Source organism: Mya arenaria, chromosome 6 (genome assembly GCF_026914265.1).
Source record: "Mya arenaria isolate MELC-2E11 chromosome 6, ASM2691426v1".
NCBI classification, from domain to species: domain Eukaryota; kingdom Metazoa; phylum Mollusca; class Bivalvia; order Myida; family Myidae; genus Mya; species Mya arenaria.
The window spans coordinates 7,320,719-7,339,871 of NC_069127.1; the positions used below are offsets into that span (position 1 = coordinate 7,320,719).

Consider the following 19,153-nt stretch of genomic DNA (forward strand, 5'->3'; position numbering starts at 1 on the left):
GGTAGTATATATGCCCATGGCCGGTAGTATATACGCCTATGGCTGGTACATGTATGGCTGGTAGTATATATGCCCATGGCCGGTAGTATATACGCCTATGGCTGGTACATGTATGGCTGGTAGTATATACGCCTATGGCTGGTACATGTATGGCTGGTAGTATATATGCCCATGGCCGGTAGTATATACGCCTATGGCTGGTACATGTATGGCTGGTAGTATATATGCCCATGGCCGGTAGTATATACGCCTATGGCTGGTACATGTATGGCTGGTAGTATATATGCCCATGGCCGGTAGTATATACGCCTATGGCTGGTACATGTATGGCTGGTAGTTATATGCCCATGGCCGGTAGTATATACGCCTATGGCTGGTACATGTATGGCTGGTAGTATATATGCCCATGGCCGGTAGTATATACGCCTATGGCTGGTACATGTATGGCTGGTAGTATATATGCCCATGGCCGGTAGTATATATGCCTATGGCTGGTAGTATATGCCCATGGCTGGTTGTATATGCCCATGGCTGGTGATATATGCCCATGGCTGGTAGTATATGCCCATGGCTGGTAGTATATATGCCCATGGCTGGTAGTATATATGCCCATGGCTGGTAGTATATATGCCTATGGCTGGTAGTATATATGCCTATGGCTGGTAGTATATATGCCTATGGCTGGTAGTATATGCCCATGGCTGGTTGTATATGCCCATGGCTGGTGGTATATGCCCATGGCTGGTAGTATATGCCTATGGCTGGTAGTATATATGCCAATGGCTGGTACATGTATGGCTGGTAGTATATATGCCCATGGCTGGTAATATAAATGCCCATGGCTGGTATTAATAGCGTATATGTCCATGGATGGTTGTATGTATGTCCATGACTGGTTGTTTATATGCCCATGGCTGGTGATATATGTCTATGGCTGGTAGTATATGCCCATGGTTGGTAGTCTATACCTTCATGATTGCTGATATATATGTGCATGGCTGGTAGTATATGCCCATGGTTGGTTGTATATGTGCATGGCTGGTAGTATATGCCCATGGCTGGTAGTATATGCCCATGGTTGGTAGTATATGCCCATGGTTGGTAGTATATGCCCATGGCTGGTAGTATATGCCCATGGCTGGTAGTATATGCCCATGGCTGGTAGTATATGCCCATGGCTGGTAGTATATGCCCATGGCTGGTAGTATATGCCCATGGGTGGTAGTATATGCACATGGCTGGTGGCATATGAATGGCAATGTTGAACTAATTCGAAATGGCATCATTATGTTATGGTTTTATCTATTTATTTGGTAGTCCGTTTTTTAAGTACCGGTATATTTTTTATAAGGTATTTTGTTTCCTTAGCCTAGGCTTGGGACAATTTGGTTCATTTCTTAAAAGCATTTTGATAACAGAATCAATGCAGCACATGCTGCTTGATATGAATATGTTTAATAAAAGGAAGCATTTTCTGCTGCACATATTTCTAGTTACACCTTGTTTAAGGAAAAAAAGCCTTTTGAACTTGGAATGAATTAAACTATAATAAAAAGCACCCAGGGAAAACATCAGGAGTTTTCTATTTTTAGACACTTAAAATGTGGATATTGTCTCTGACAATATGTGTACAAAGTTTCATTTGAAGGTCTTAAATATGTTTAGAGTAATGGTAAAGGCAAAAATAATTGCACAAGAACAACAAGGCTATGAAATTACCTTCCAATTTTTTTCTTCGAAAAATGACCAAGTTATTAAATGTAAAAAATTCAGTTGTGCTAAAATAACAATTTTGTGTTCAGGCTCATGGCTCTGCCAATGAGAATGTCGGATACATTCACAATTAATCATTTAGAAGAGCTCTGTCAATCAAAACTCCCATTAAACAGATTATTACTGCCAAATTTCTGTTTCATACCAAAAACAACAACCAAATTTCCATTTAGACATTAATTGATTTTATTAAGCGAGTTCAATTCAGAAGCGCTCGCATTTGCACTGGCTTAAATTATGTTAAGTTATATGCAGGGCATTTCCTGCTGAACACTAAGAAAGATAGCATTTATTTTTGGTTTTCTATACGATTAAAAGGTACCTGAATGTGTCCAGCCCTATCGACTAAATCATATATTGTTTTAGACAAAAAATGAACACTTACTTTTACTAAGGGCCAAAAATCCCAAAGTGCACATTTATTAATTTTTTCCAAAACTGAAATCATTTAGAACGCCTCTGACGAAAACAAAATCTGTCAAATTCCCATTCGGTCATTAGCAGGTTTTATTAAGTGGGTTATTTAGAAGCTTGAGCATGCACACTGTTTAGAGTTTAGAGTCACTTTGGGCTCAACACTAAGAAAGTTAGCATTTATTTCTGGTCTTTTTTTATAATTAAGTCGGCGCGCAGGGTTCTGCCCAGTCGCTTATTTAATTTAATATTAAGCTGATGAAAATATGATATATTTAGGTAATGCATACATATTAAATAAACAGGAAAACCACTTAAATGGACTGTTATATGTTTCACTTTCAGCTTTTATATCACTTACAATATATAATTATGTCACTTACAATATATAAAGACTGCATGACAGAGGTAATCTAACAGCATGCAACAAATAACCAACATTTCAGTTTTTGCTGCTCACAGATTTGTAAACCTAATAGGTTATAATGGAATATGTCAGGGATTAAAACCGTAATATCATTTCCATTACAGCAGTTCTCAGAGGAGGCTGTCCATTTTATCTCAATGTCGATATTGAGATAATAAAACAGGTTTCTAGCGAAGATGCTATACAAGGTCGATTTTTCCAGCCAGAATTTGATCATTGAGGCCTGGTCTTATCTTCGGCTCGAATTCTTTGACATGACGGAAAAATCCATCCCACTTTGAGCCTTTCTTATTTATATCTGCTCTCAAAAAGATTTCTTATATATGGCCCATCAAATGAGACACACAATCGCGATGGAATGGAAAGAGGAAAAAAAAGCAAAAAAACAATTTTGATCTATTTTATTTGTGTAAATCAAATATGTCGTAACAAATGACAATGAGAAATGCATTAAATAATTTCCCAACTTAGAAACATGACTGAACAAACAATGATGATTATTTCAATGACAAAACAGTGTACAGATCATTTTTATCAATTTATAAATTCTTCAGTAAATCTTTTACTCAATATTTTACTGTATTATTTAAAACAATATACTTATTTTTCCAAATATTACCAAGAAGGATAAATCCCATTCCCAGAAACAGCCTAAAAAATAACACCTAAACAAGGCAGAATTCTTCATTCAAGGAACTGCCGAATTACTTGCAACCTGTTCCAGAACAAATATGCATATAATATTTATATAAAAATTACGAAATAGAACTTTTACTCATAATGAAATAAATATTTGACATGCTTAGATTTATATCAAGTAAAGCTGTTTATTGAACCTATTGTTGTACTATATAATGGTCAATCAATGCTTTACTTATAAAAGACAACTATCCAAAATGCAATAACAAGAAATGCCGCAGTGCAATGAAACCAGGTTTTCAATGATTGACAGAAACACTTCAGCCTGTGTTGTGAGTATTATAAGCCAGTTTGACACTGATCGCCCGCCCATAAACTGTTCCTCTATACCAAGTTTGGTCACAATTTGTCAACTCAAACTAAAGATATTCAGTTTCAACTGTTTTTTCTAATTTTAGAAACAGTGACCTTGACCCTTGGTGCCCAAAATGCATCCAATGAAAGGTCTCCATAAACTCTTCTTATATAACAAGTTTGATTACAATATGTCAACCTGAACTCAAGATTTTCAGTTTCAACCGTTGTTCTATTTGTAATGCCAGTGACCTTGACCCAAGAGGCCCTTAACGCAATCTGATGAAAGGTCTCTATAAACTCTTCCTATATACCAAGTTTGGTCACAATATGTCAATCTGAACAAAAGATATTCAGTTTCAACCATTTTCTATTTTAGTAACAGTGACTTTGACCTTCATCCTAGGGGCCATAAAAGCAATTAAATGAAAGGTCTCATAATCTGTTCCTACATACCAAGTTTGGTCACAATCTGTCAACCCTAAGTTAAGATATTAAGTTTCAACCAATTTTCTATTTTGAGAAATAGTGACCTTGACCATAGGGACCCAAAATGCAATCCAATGAAAGGTCTCCATTCACTTTTCCAAGGTCACAAGGTCACAATAAGTCAACCCTAATTAAAGATATTCATTTTCATACAAAAGTTTGACACCCTCTTTTTTGTCAAATTCATAATGTTCTTCATAGCATAGATACATTGTGCCATTTTCACCCTTAGCACCCTGTCCCTTTTCTGCTGCATCCTGCCCTTTTTGCTGCATCCTTTATTAAAACCTTGCTAAAACCCTTAAATATAGTTTGGTGTACACCCAAGACCATAACAACGAAATTTGTTTTACTTAATACCAATTTGATATTTTTTTCTTGTCATTTTCTCATGTAATGTTATATTTAAGTTCTAGTCAGTATTTACAGCAAGCATAACAAACAAAAACAATATTAATATTAAATGACATCAAAAAACAGATGTTCAATAATTTTGAGACAATTTTATACCCAACACTTCATACCACCACCCTAGTAAAACAATGTACTTTTTACAATCCCAAAAGCCAATCTCTGCTTAGCTATAATAAATATAGTATATACCAGGACCAGTGACTGTGTCAAGTTAGAACAAAGGTCATGTAATAAGACTTTACATTTTGACATTCAAAGATTTTTTTTAGCTGAAATTCAAAACTAAATGCACACAGAATATATAACTAACTGTTGAAGAGAGGGAGTATATTGTCATGGTGTAAAATGCATTGATGCTAGTTACTGATTGTGAAAACCCCACAACACTAGGAGTCTAGACTCAGACTTAAGATTGTTTGTAATCATGGGCCCTGTGTATATACGCATTAATGAGACCTGAAATATTTATATCTGATAGCAATATGTATAGCTATCCTCGTACATATGGAAAATTAAGATAATTTACTTTAAACTGGAATTCCCAGTTGGCACCTAACTCCCATAATTTTTATGTTTTAGCGAAAAATCCCACAACAGTTAGCCTAAGGTTGGAATAGATACCCTGCCACATGACCGACCCTTTTTTGTGCCAAGTTAAAACATTCCTTGACAACAAAAATTTGTTACCTCTTATTGCCATCTTTTTCTATTTAAAAAAACCTGACTACTTCTTTACGATTTTAAAACATAATTTGCAGAACTTATTAAAATATTAACACTGATCTAACTATTGCAGGACCTTTAACAGCGTTCCTGGGGTAGAGAAGCCCTCAGTGTAGATATAGATAGAAAACATATGAAATGGAATAACACCACAAGCATATCACATATCACATGGTTCCCCTAGCCACCCTTTAGCACATATACAGAATCACGGGCATATTGTAGCATTTCACAATACATCAGAAAACAATAAACAATACATATGGATAGATACAAGATGCAAACAAACTATTGCATGAGATTGGTGATGTATTTCAACAATGAATAGTTTCTATTTAAATTTTCATATTTACGCAACATTTTAAGTCACAAACTTCTCGAGCATGCAAATAACTGCCCCAATGATGCCTTACACAGGAAAAAGACCATCACATGGTATAGGTTACACACCACCAATATTTAGTAAATATGAGGTCAAACTCCACCATAACTAATGAAAATGATGAAATGTTAGACTAGAGTAGCTGTCAATGCTTCTCAAGGTCTGAAACATCTAGATTATACTGAACACCAAACCACTTAAACTTTAAGCTAGTTTGTAACTCAATGTATAGCAGAACTATACAGCTATATGGCCAAGCTCTTCATAAAAGTGAACATTAACTCCCCAATAAAACAGTCTGTGATGAAACATGAACACATCAGTTGAAAAGATTCCGTCTAGCGATCAGGGCACTTTGTCTGTGGTAGAGTGGGCTTCTCCGCAACTCTGTAGCCCTCGGGGTCCTCACAGATGTGAACTACAATTCCAGGCTGATCCTTCGATGGTGGGTGCAACTCATGAGATTCACCTGAAAATAGTAGAAAGACATTTATATACTCACTATACTTTACTGCCAACTAAAGTTTTTAAGAGTTTTGCTATTTTAAGTATCAGTGACCTTGACCTTGATCCACAACATCTAATCATGACCTTGTGGCAGATCAAATGTTGACCATAACCACCAATAAACAACTGAAAGTCCAATGACATTACCATTCTAATACAACACATTTTTTGTAAAAAACATCTGTGGTACCATTCAAAATTAACTAACTCAGAGTTTTTCCCCCTGTATTTCAGAAAAATGACATACTGGATAGCTATGGAATTGAGAAACTTTGTTTTTTTCTCAAAATTGGGATTTTTTATAAATACTTCTAAATGTGAGTTAATCTTCAGAAACAGAAAATCCTGGGATAAAACAGACTTATTTTAAACATAGCTGAATATCCGCTATAAAATGGCTACAAAAATGGTACCTAAAACAGGTTCCATGGTTACTAATGATAATAATTGAAATCTCATTTTAGTATCAGCTATTTTCTTAGGAAGCGCAGTAGCTTCCATGCAAGTCAATAACATTTCATTTTTAGAACTTCCTCAATTAAAACTTTTTTAAATGAACGTCAGAGTATATCAATAAAAGAACAAACAAATTCCAGACAAAATGCTTCCAAACACCTGCAATATTAAACTTTAACATGATACAGTGTTTTTGTTACACATATCTAATATGCTACTGTATCATTTGTGATCTGTAATATTTATTGTGTGTGTCTATATCCTAATGCTGTTCTTTCAAAATCAATTGTTTTACCACTAAACAATTTCATTTAACTTTTACCACTAAACAACTTCATTTAACAGTATATGACGTTGCAGACACTTCATTTCTATGACTATTTTTTATCGAAAGCCAACACATGTAGATATATAAAAAGTTTTTGTGAGATATTTTATCTATTATTGAAGTATATAAATCAAAGTATTTTCTTTAATTGGGTACATTGACTGTAAATTATCACTAATTAGTGTTTACGTTCATGCCTCCCCCACGGGGATTGCCTGATGCATTCTGATTTAATCATTTAGAAAGCCTCTAATTGAAAATTGAAACACCAAGTTTCCAATACATCATTAATTAGTTTATAAAGTGAGTTATTATCAGTTCATGCATACAAGCAGACACGTTTGCACATACTCTAATTAAGATATTATTTGTTTTTGTTTTACTTAACACATATTTGGAAGCAGGGCCTAGAAAATCTCTTTATTAGTTCATAAGTGGTTCGGCGTCATTGTCAATTACTAAACAGTTAATTGCAAGGCAGGCTTATGCCTGATTAATGGTTTAGTTAAAAATAAACAATAACTTTGACGTAAAGCTACAGTCACACCAAAGTTGGACCCAACATGGACCACCCCAGATTAACATGGAACACCCCGGATCAAGAGATATCTTAGTTTGGGGTGGTCCTGGTTGAAATTGAGTCTACACTCCTCTGCAGTTCCAACACATTGGACGAGCTCGGACCAAACACAGCACCACATGGAGCCAGCACAGATAATCCCAGTACCTACACGGCAGGGCCATGGACCGTCCTTGACCATCCCTGATCAGCTTCAGACTGTCCCAGACCCAACATGGATTGCCATTGGATGATCCTTGTCCAACAGGACATGCTGGATTGCCCTAAGGATCAAGACAGTGCCACTCCGTACCTTTCCGGAGCCTCTGGCTTACATTTTGTGAAAGTATTTGCAGTCCACAGTCAATAGCGCTACCAACTGAGCTATCATGGATGACAAAATTCAATTTTGATTTTTTTTCAATAAATTTCTAAAGATATATCTTATTAGTCTCCGCAAGTCTTTTACCAAGAATCCAATAGTAGGTATCAAGTACCAGGGGATACCTAGCGATACCAGGGGTATCCTAGCCAGTACCAGGGGTATCCTAGCAAGTACCTGTAACTGGATACCCCTGGTACTCACCCTGGTACTAGCTTGAATACCCTTGGTACTCGCTGGGATACCCCTGGTACTCACCCTGGTACTCGCTTTGATACCCCTGGTACTCGCTGGGATACCCCTATCAAGTATCAAGGGTATTCTAGCGAGTACCAGGGGTATCCTAGCGAGAACATATTATTCTTCAAATTCAAAGACAGAAAACCTTACATGACAAACTATCACTTATAAATGTACACAGGGACAAGGGTGTAAAGTGGTTCATGAATAATTCGCAAGGAAAGGTGCAACGTTTCACTTCATAAGCCTGTAAGTCTGAACACAGCTGAAAATTAATGGAAAAATTCCATATTTCAAGACACAATGGGCACAAACTTGTAAAACAATTAACTGGAAAGCAACCTCAACAAGGATTCACACATCACCATACATGTTCATTACATTTTTGTCTAATGTAATCAATATATTTTCAGTTAGTATTTAACTGGACACTATATGCCTCTACAAGGATAAAGCCCATAAGGTGACCCATTTTTAAGCATCAGTTTGGACACTGAAAATCCATACAAATAAATCAGATTAGACATCACATAACTGTGTCTCCTCTGTCATGTCCATTCCTCTTTATAACAGAAGTCATTGTTTTCAGGTTTCATGAAGATAAATCACCTTATAGCACTGAAAATGGCAGAAATAATTAATTAAACTGTGTATTTGAGGGGATTTCATTAATGAAGGACTGCATGGTAATCCAATAATATGATGGCTTTAATTTCCCCCCTGACGAGAAACACCTATTAGTTGTTAATTGACAATCCCTTCAGCATTGAATAAAACGTATTTTGAGCGTAAGAGCTGGTTTAGAATGCAGCACCTTTTTCATATAATTAAGGCAAAAAAAGTCACAATTTACAAGTCAAACTACATGTGTATAAACTAACAAGGGCTTTTTTTTCACAGCTTCTTTTTGATCTCCTATAATGTACATTAGAGGTCATGTTAACAAAGTTGATAGGAATCTAATTAGCTTCATCCAGCTCATTTTATTTGCTCAGATCTCTTATAACCACTAATAGAAGTTTATTTCAGAGAAACAGTTCATTACCATGGTTGTTTGTTTATGTATGTAGAGAATGCTGGGAATAAAAGAAAAGCACAGAAAGTGGTTGACAACGCTCATAGGTTCTATTCAAATCAAGTTCTCAATTTTTGCACACAAACTCAGACAAAATCATGGCTGTGACGATATCTTGACTTTTATTCATTAAAAGAATTCAAGCATTCATCCTCAAGAATTTTCATCAGTTTTAGAATTATTCTAGAACTTCATGGATTCTTCAAGAATCACCCTGTATATTCAAGAACACAGGTTCTAGAACCCCAACAATTCTAGAATACTAATTCTAAATGAGGCTTATTCTGTAAACTTGAAGAACACAGGTTCTAGAACCCCAACAATTCTAGAATACTAATTCTAAATGAGGCTTATTCTGTAAACTTGAAGAACACAGGTTCTAGAACCCCAACACTTCTAGAATACTAATTCTAAATGAGGCTTATTCTGTAAACTTGAAGAACACAGGTTCTAGAACCCCAACACTTCTAGAATACTAATTCTAAATGAGGCTTATTCTGTAAACTTGAAGAACACAGGTTCTAGAACCCCAACACTTCTAGAATACTAATTCTAAATGAGGCTTATTCTGTAAACTTGAAGAACACAGGTTCTAGAACCCCAACAATTCTAGAATACTAATTCTGAATGAGGCTTATTCTGTAAACTTGAAGAACACAGGTTCTAGAACCCTAACAATTCTAGAATACTAATTCTGAATGAGGCTTATTCTGTAAACTTGAAGAACACAGGTTCTAGAGCCCCAACAATTCTAGAATACTAATTCTGAATGAGGCTTATTCTGTAAACTTGAAGAACACAGGTTCTAGAACCCCAACACTCCTAGAATACTAATTCTAAATGAGGCTTATTCTGTAAACTTGAAGAACACACAGGTTCTAGAGCCCAAACAATTCTAGAATACTAATTCTGAATGAGGCTTATTCTGTAAACTTGAAGAACACAGGTTCTAGAACCCCAACAATTCTAGAATACTAATTCTGAATGAGGCTTATTCTGTAAACTTGAAGAACACAGGTTCTAGAACCCCAACAATTCTAGAATACTAATTCTGAATGAGGCTTATTCTGTAAACTTGAAGAACACAGGTTCTAGAACCCCAACAATTCTAGAATACTAATTCTAAATGAGGCTTATTCTGTAAACTTGAAGAACACAGGTTCTAGAACCCCAACAATTCTAGAATACTAATTCTAAATGAGGCTTATTCTGTAAACTTGAAGAACACAGGTTCTAGATCCCCAACAATTCTAGAATACTAATTCTAAATGAGGCTTATTCTGTAAACTTGAAGAACACAGGTTCTAGAGCCCCAACAATTCTAGAATACTAATTCTGAATGAGGCTTATTCTGTAAACTTGAAGAACACAGGTTCTAGAACCCCAACACTTCTAGAATACTAATTCTAAATGAGGCTTATTCTGTAAACTTGAAGAACACAGGTTCTAGAGCCCCAACAATTCTAGAATACTAATTCTGAATGAGGCTTATTCTGTAAACTTGAAGAACACAGGTTCTAGAACCCCAACACTTCTAGAATACTAATTCTAAATGAGGCTTATTCTGTAAACTTGAAGAAAGCTAGTTCTAGAACCCACACAATTCTAGAATATTGATTCTTATCAATGAAAATTCCGGAAGTCTAGAATCAGATTTCGGTGGAGGTTTTTAAATAAGTATTCGATAATCGACCAAATTCTTTAACATAAAAATATCGTTAAAGAATCAGAATTCTTCAATGGATAAACTTCTAGAACAGTTCAAGTTCTTGATTATCATAAGTTATGCAGGAAAAGGTAAAGAAATGAACATAATTCCATTTTAAATAGGTAAATTTCTACATTCAGTGAAATTATTTTTGTATTGTGCATTATGCTAGCCAGACACAACAACACTTTTGGCTGTATTGGGATTGATACAAATTTTGTAGTATTATTATTTGTTTTAAAATGACAACTTAATGAATCAATGACTTGAATGAACTTGTGAGCTGTAAAAATCACTCAAGAATCTTAAGGATTCTAGAATCAGAAATTCTAGAATTTACTTCTCGTGAATTCAAGAAATGTTAAATGACTGCTTCTTAAATTTTTATTTAAAAACTATCCAATTAACTATTCAAGTACTTTGATTCTAGAATAAAAAGCCATTTAACATCGCTTGAATATTCTAGAAATACATTCTAGAATAATTCTTGAATTATTCTCGAGTTTTTCTAGAATGTTTCAAAGGGGTATTATTCAAGAAATTTGATTCTCAAATAATTATTATAAAATTTTGATTTTAGAATAAACAGCCGTTTAATGTCTCCTGAATATTAAAGAATACATTCTAAAATAATCATTGAATAATTTTCAAGTTATTTTAGAATGTTTTGCAGGGGAGGTAAGCAAACAATGCTGATACCCTAATTGAGCATCTGAAGAAGATTGCCAGCTTACAGTCGATGGCCTCAATGCCCCCAACATGGACTGGTAACACTAACATTCTGCAGCGATCCTTGAAACAGTCTAGCAACCAGTCACAGAAAGCAGCATGTCATCTCCTTTGAAGATACAATTCTAAAGAAATTGTGACATTTAAAAGACTTGTCATGTGTTTCCTGGGGTTGAATAGCAATGAATGACAATCTGACATGAAATCACAAACCTGGCCGGGTTCCTGCTGGTGATCGCATGGTTGGCACCAAATGGGACGAAATCATAAAAGCGGCTACAACTTTTCAATTCTGGCAATTTTATGGGCATCAACATGAAATTTATTTTTCTGTAATATTTACTTCTCAATGACATAAGGGACACTAATCTACCAACACAAAGGCAGTGTCTATATCTCACCTTTGTTTGAGGGCCAATGTAGTTTTGGTAACTCAGACACCTCAAAATCGCCTTCCCCGGGTACAACCCGGGATGGAGAGAGGACCTTAGGGCTTCCTGCCGCGGTCATGTCTAGAGCAATATTAACCATTCAGAAAGCGAGATGATAAATACAAACACTGCCTCAACCCCTACCCTTACGAGAGAGTTACACAGTTAAAGGGCACACACACACAATGTCACAATTCCTATGAGAAAGCTGCACTGTATACACAGTTAAATGGCTCCAATTCTGCACAAATCCTGCTCCCATGAGAGAGTTACACAGTTAAATGGCTCCAATACTGCTACAATTCCTGTTACTATGAGAGAGTCACATACGCAGTTAAAGGGCACACACACTGTCACAATTCCTGCTCCCATGAGAGAGTTACACAGTTAAATGGCTCCAATTCTGCACAAATCCTCCTCCCATGAGAGAGTTTCACAGTTAAAGGGTACAAACACTGTAACAAGTCCTGCTCCTATGAGAGAGTTACACAGTTAAAGGACTCAAATACTGTCACAAGTCCTGCTCCTTTGAGAGAGTTACACAGTTAAAGGGCTCCAATACTGTCACAAGTCCTGCTCCTATGAGAGAGTTACACAGTTAAAGGGCTCAAATACTGTCACAAGTCCTGCTCCTATGAGAGAGTTACACAGTTAAAGGGCTCAAATACTGTCACAAGTCCTGCTCCTATGAGAGAGTTACACAGTTAAAGGGCTCAAATACTGTCACAAGTCCTGCTCCTATGAGAGAGTTACACAGTTAAAGGGCTCCAGTACTGTCTTAAGTCCTGCTCCTTTGTGAGAGTTACACAGTTAAAGGGCTCCAATACTGTCACAAGTCCTGCTCCTTTGAGAGAGTTACACAGTTAAAGGGCTCCAATACTGTCACAAGTCCTGCTCCTTTGAGAGAGTTACACAGTTAAAGGGCTCCAATACTGTCACAAGTCCTGCTCCTTTGAGAGAGTTACACAGTTAAAGCGCACATAAACATGACAACATGGCATGCTCTTATGGTCACTTTGGCATTTCTAAACAATGCCTGCTCATAATTACATAGAGTTTCTTTAGTTAACTGTATTATGATTGTTAATTCATTATGATTATTATGTTTCCAAATTTACAAAGTTTGACTCCAATTATTTCAAACTTGTAATTCTGCCTTCAAGAGATACTTCAAGCCCAAAACTAAATGTGCCACAAAAGACCTCAAGAGCCTGCACCGAGTTTTATCTAGCAGACAAACTTCACCAAAATAATGACCAGGAATAAGGCCCTCTCAATGTTCCAAGATGCTGTAGATAAATATTTTTTTATTCCACATGAATGAATGAAATTTCTCTCCGGAATGTGTTGCTAAATATAAATCCAAAATATTTTGATAGCACCAGATGAAAGACACCATCCAGAAATTGAAACCTTTCCCTCTATAAATAACTTTCAAAAGTTTATCTGCATCTAATCTCTAATATTCCAAGAAAATCTTAAAGAATCTCATTTAAAGCAATTATGTTTAAACAAAGCCACCAGACATGGCACAATGCTGCTATTGCAATAGTTTATATTACAGCTACCTACTTCCGGCCTTCACAGAAACTTGAATGACAATTAATCTTCAAAGCAAGGAAATGCCACCGTTAAACTATTATCTTCATTGTATGTAAATAACCCAATATGGGCCACTAACTTGTTTTTCCTTTTATCTCTATGGTACTCCCAAACACTGACAAGGGTTCAATAAGCACTGGTTTTTTTCAGAAGAGAGAAGCAAACAAGACTGCCACTATTGCCCTATCTCAGCTCATTGAAGCATTACCAGATTCCGGACCAATATTGGCCCTTATAAAACCTCGGCTGCTACTGTGATCACAGAGGAAACTTCAGCCTCGCTTTATTTCCATTTTATGTGCCTTGTAAAACATTATGAGGCTTGTATTACTTTTATAGCAGCTTAATAAAATTCCCTAACAGAACAAGTGCTATTTTTATTCCTTCAATAAAGTATCAAAGAATCTGAACAAATGTCATACACAATTAACTTTGTCTATATGATCAACCACATCATCTGTAAGTTTATTATTAATTTTCCATTGCCTTAGCTTCATCCCTGAATAGGGAAGATCCCTTTTTGGCTCATAAAACACATCTTGCTCTCTAGACGATTCAACAACAATTTAAGTGCAGACCTTCAAGAAAATTCCAACTTACAGGCAAACAAGCTTATTTAAAAAAGACCTCAAAAAAGATCTATGGGATGGAAATGCATGAAGTCCCATTTAAAATCTATGATGGCAAATTACTGCCATAAGATAACCTGATATTTTTGCGATTGTTTCGAGTTGACCACTTAATTTTCACAATAATATATAGCTATCTAGTTCATAATTTCGTGAAACTTTTTTGGTCAGATAATTATCATTAGACTAAATACAGACTTAAAATTGCCCAAAACTGCCACCTGTTACCTTTTCATGCTGAACAACACTAACAGGTTATGATACGGCAGTAATATGCCACCATAGAAATTAGCCGAATTCGACCAATACACTATTTTGCTTTTATTTTTCAATTTTCTTTCACATTTTGCATTGATATTGTTATCTAATGTAAGCAGCACAAGAAGTGTATCACATTTTTTTTTACTTTTTTAAAGTTATAGCAGCATTTGCGCTCGGTGGCCTTTAATTGAGTGATGACTAGCTATAGCCAAAACCAAACAAATGTCTTCGATAATTTTTTTGTCACGAAGGTTTACCAAGCACAAACATTTTTTCAATACCTGCCAAATCAATACACTCCATCTTTAAATACCCATTATGTAAACTTTTTGGATTTATTCAAGAACATGGACCTACAAATGTAGTTGTAGATTTCTAGGGGGACCAAGTTACACACTTTTGAAAGGTTTGCCCTGTCGTTTATCAAACTTGGCTTCTCCGTAGCCCTGCGCAGTTATCATTTCAACCATTCTCAAGATCAATTAACAGGCTTGAGAAAAACACAAGTGTTGGGGAAGGATTGTCAACTGGGGACTGGGATACTGATTTATTTTCCTAATTGATCTGTCTGATAAATTCCAACCATTCTTGAAAAACTGGTAAAATGGTACATTCAAACCTTTTAGAGAATCTGATTTAAAGATGACTCTGTGTTTATAAACATATGAAAACATGTGTTTTTAGCTTGTCAAGGTATTAACAACACTCTTATTCATTACTGTCCACTGAGGTCTTGTTGGCAGTGGCCTTGACTGCAGAGTTTTGCAAAAACTTAACTTTGACTGGAACAAAAATCAAACTTGAAAACACTAAAGTCCAACTGACCCACACGAGACAGTCTGGTTACTAAGATAACAACATTATAGTGGCTTGCATGCCAATGTTTAAAGCAATACCCTGCATGACCCCTATGCAGACACAATGATGACTGTAAAACAATGTAGCCTTCCTGTTCTTCGAATATTGAAGCTGTCGTAGCTTCTTTTACATTACACCACTGGGATAAACATGACACTTATTTTAATATGGAAAGCATACAAGAGTCTGTAAGCTCCCCATTTATATGTAAATGTAAGGCTTAAGTACAAAATGTTGCCTGACATATCCTATTTAATGGAGAAACAAGTTTGATGATGGAAACCAAAGAGCTCAGACTAAAACCAGCGTGCTAAACACCTCCAAATTAACGTCTGTAGGCTTTATGCTGCATAAGAGAACATTGTAATCTTAAGACAGTGTAACATAGGAAAATATCACGAACAACACATTAACAGCAACAAATTGGCAGAAAATACAGTCTGTGATTTTCTCTATATGAGCTCTTATGTTGTTTTTACTTGTTTTGAGAATTTAATACACTCAGAATTGCAGATATGTTTTGTCCTCATCCAAAAGGGGAAAACTGTTTTGAGGAATAACAACAGATTTAATTAACATTTTCAAATCAAAATCTGTGCCCTATACAACCTTTTGATTTGAAAAAGTCGCGAAAGCACACAATCATTTTGCAAGAATTTGACATCATCTTGCATGGAATTTGACATAATCTTACAGGGAAATTGGCTTAAGCCTAAGTCACACATTCAGGATTTTTACTGCCGTCCTTGATAGGACCATTCCCGATTAAAATGTGTCAAAAGTCTGATCAAGATCCTGTGATTCGTGGCTGGAAATTCAAACTTTTTTATTAAAATTTGTAAAAATATTTATTTCATCATGACAACAATCAGATACTGTTCAGGAGGCGTCCCGATCCAGCCGTTTCCAGCAGAATTCGACCCGATTATCCCGTTCTCAATCCGATTCTGATCCGATTTGTATCTTTGTCATGGTAAAAAACGACCGAATCTGTCCCGACAGCGTCCCGATTCTCCCGAATGCAATCCGACAGAGATCAGACAGTGACCAGACAATGAACCGACCCTGACGGCAAGATCTGGACTCAATCGGCAAGAAACGGCAATGCAAAATTTCTCCAGATCATGCCCATTCCACAGGACAGTGACCAGACAACACAGGACATTGTTACGATTTTGATCCGATACAGCAGAATCTGTCACGACATAGTCACGATTGCAATCCGACTAGACAAAATCGGCTGAGTTTCCCGAATGTAACGGGACGCACCTAACTGTCGGGAGTGCTTGGCCGACCTCTCCGGACCATTCCCGATCTGTAGGACTCTGTTACGAACATATACGACTGCGTTCAGACAATGATAGGACATTCCAGATCATTGAGGATAGTAATCTGACTTTTTCGCTTTTCGTGTCGTAGCGCTGTCTGATCTCAAACGGGAGCCATAATCGGCACTGTGTGAACGCTGCATTACAGGGAATTTGACATAGTTTTTTCAGGACTTTGACATCATTCTTTAGGAAATTTAACATCTTTTTGCAATGAATTATACATCATTCTGCTGTGGCTTGGTTTATACACACCAAGAGGAGAAGATTTACAAGCTTTTTTCTTTCCGTTGCCATGGCAACCAGAGTTTGCATGGAACCACTTTTATTGAAGGAATCTGGAAGAGGACCACCTAATGAAAATTCCTGTAAATTTTGGTTGTAATGGTCCCACTGGTTAAAGACAAGAATATGTTTGAAGGAAAATGTTGACGACAGATGAATGACAACAGTTAATGAACAATCGTCCTATCACAATAGCTCACTCTGATCACTTGAGTGAGCTCAAAACTGGTGACTTCTTCAATTAGATGACACACGCTGGTGGGGCGACACATGCTGGTGCGGAGACACACCCTGGTGGGGCGACACACCCTGATGGGGCAGGAGGGGTGATTAGGGAAACAAGCACAGCCATTTTAGTAATTTTTGGAGATTGTCGAGCAAGATTTTAAATAATAGAGAGCAACGTTATAGGTTTCAGCAGCAGAAATCTAGGAACAACAGATATTGTGACTAAGGCCTGTTCTAGACATTTTGTCAATATTGATGGAATTATCTTGGAGTAGGAAAAACAGTACTTACTTTTATGATAGTTAAACCTTACAAAAAGGGAAAAATAGATAGTTGATCCAGGCCGGAGACAAATATTTCTAAAGGGAAGTCGATCCAGGCCAGATACAAATAGTTCTACAGGAAAGTTGATCCAGGCCGTAGACAAATAGATATACAGGGAAGTCGATCCATGCCAGAGACAAATAGCTATACAGGAAAGTCAATCCATGTCGAAGACAAATAGCTATACAGGGAAGTTGATCCATGTCGGAGACAAATAGCTATACAGGGAAGTCGATCCATGTCGGAGACAAATAGCTATACAGGGAAGTCGATCCATGTCGGAAACAAATAGCTATACAGGGAAGGCTGGAGACAAATTGTTCTACAGGGAAGTCGATCCATGTCGGAGACAAATAGCTATACAGGGAAGTCGATCCATGTCGGAGACAAATAGCTATACAGGGAAGTTGATCCATGTCGGAGACAAATAGCTATACAGGCAAGTCGATCTATGTCGGAAACAAATAGCTATACAGGGAAGTCGATCCATGTCGGAGACAAATAGCTCTACAGGGAAGGCTGGAGACAAATTGTTCTACAGGGAAGTTGATCCAGGTCGGAGACAAATAGCTATACAGGGAGGTTGATCCATGCCGGAGACAAATAGCTATACAGGGAAGTTGATCCAGGCCGGAGACAAATAGCTCTACAGGGAAGGCTGGAGACAAATTGTTCTACAGGGAAGTTGATCCAGGTCGGAGACAAATAGCTATACAGGGAGGTTGATCCATGCCGGAGACAAATAGCTATACAGGGAAGTTGATCCATGCCGGAGACAAATAGCTATACAGGGAAGTTGATCCATGCCGGAGACAAATAGCTATACAGGGAAGGCTGGAGACAAATTGTTCTACAGGGAAGTTGATCCAGGTCGGAGACAAATAGCTCTACAGGGTGGTTGATCCAGGCCAGAGACAAATAGCTCTACAGGGCAGTCGATCCAGGCCGGAGACAAATAGTTCTACAGGGAAGTTGATCCAGGCCGGAGACAAATAGCTCTACAGGGAAGTCGATCCTGGCTGGAGACAAATAGCTCAACAGGGAGGTTGATCCAGGCTGGAGACAAATAGCTCAACAGGGAGGTTGATCCAGGCCGGAGACAAAAGCTCTACAGGGAAGTTGATCCTGGGGGGAGACAAACAGTTATACATCAAAGTTGATCCAGGCCAGAAACAATAACTATTCTTAAACCTTAATATAAACATTTAACATCTATATGGTTATAATATGGTATCGTTAAATTGACAACATGACAAGCCATGCCTAACAATACTGGTTCATGTGACCAGGTCAACAATGTTCAATGTATTCCTGGGCTGAACACGTTCATCAGACCTAGGTCAACAATGTTCGATGTATTCCTGGGATGAACACTTTCATGAGACCAAGGTCAACAATGTTCGATGTATTCCTGGGATGAACACTTTCATGAGACCAAGGTCAACAATGTTCAATGTATTCCTGGGATGAACACTTTCATGAGACCAAGGTCAACCATGTTCAATGTATTCCTGGGATGAACACTTTCATGTGACCAAGGTCAACAATGTTCCATGTATTCCTGGGATGAACACTTTCATGTGACCTAGGTCAACAATGTTCCATGTA

The 19,153-nt window shown here is 37.0% G+C and overlaps 1 protein-coding gene across 1 annotated transcript in view; it reads right to left on the bottom strand.

The window, feature by feature from the left end:
- Positions 1-2,998: 2,998 nt before the first annotated feature.
- LOC128238590 (calcipressin-2-like) overlaps positions 2,999-19,153 on the bottom strand; it is a 28,836-nt gene continuing 12,681 nt past the window's right edge. The window contains exon 4 of the mRNA XM_052954668.1: positions 2,999-6,084. Coding sequence (XP_052810628.1) covers positions 5,954-6,084 — 131 coding nt within the window. The 3' untranslated portion in view covers positions 2,999-5,953. The remainder of the gene's footprint in view (positions 6,085-19,153) is intronic.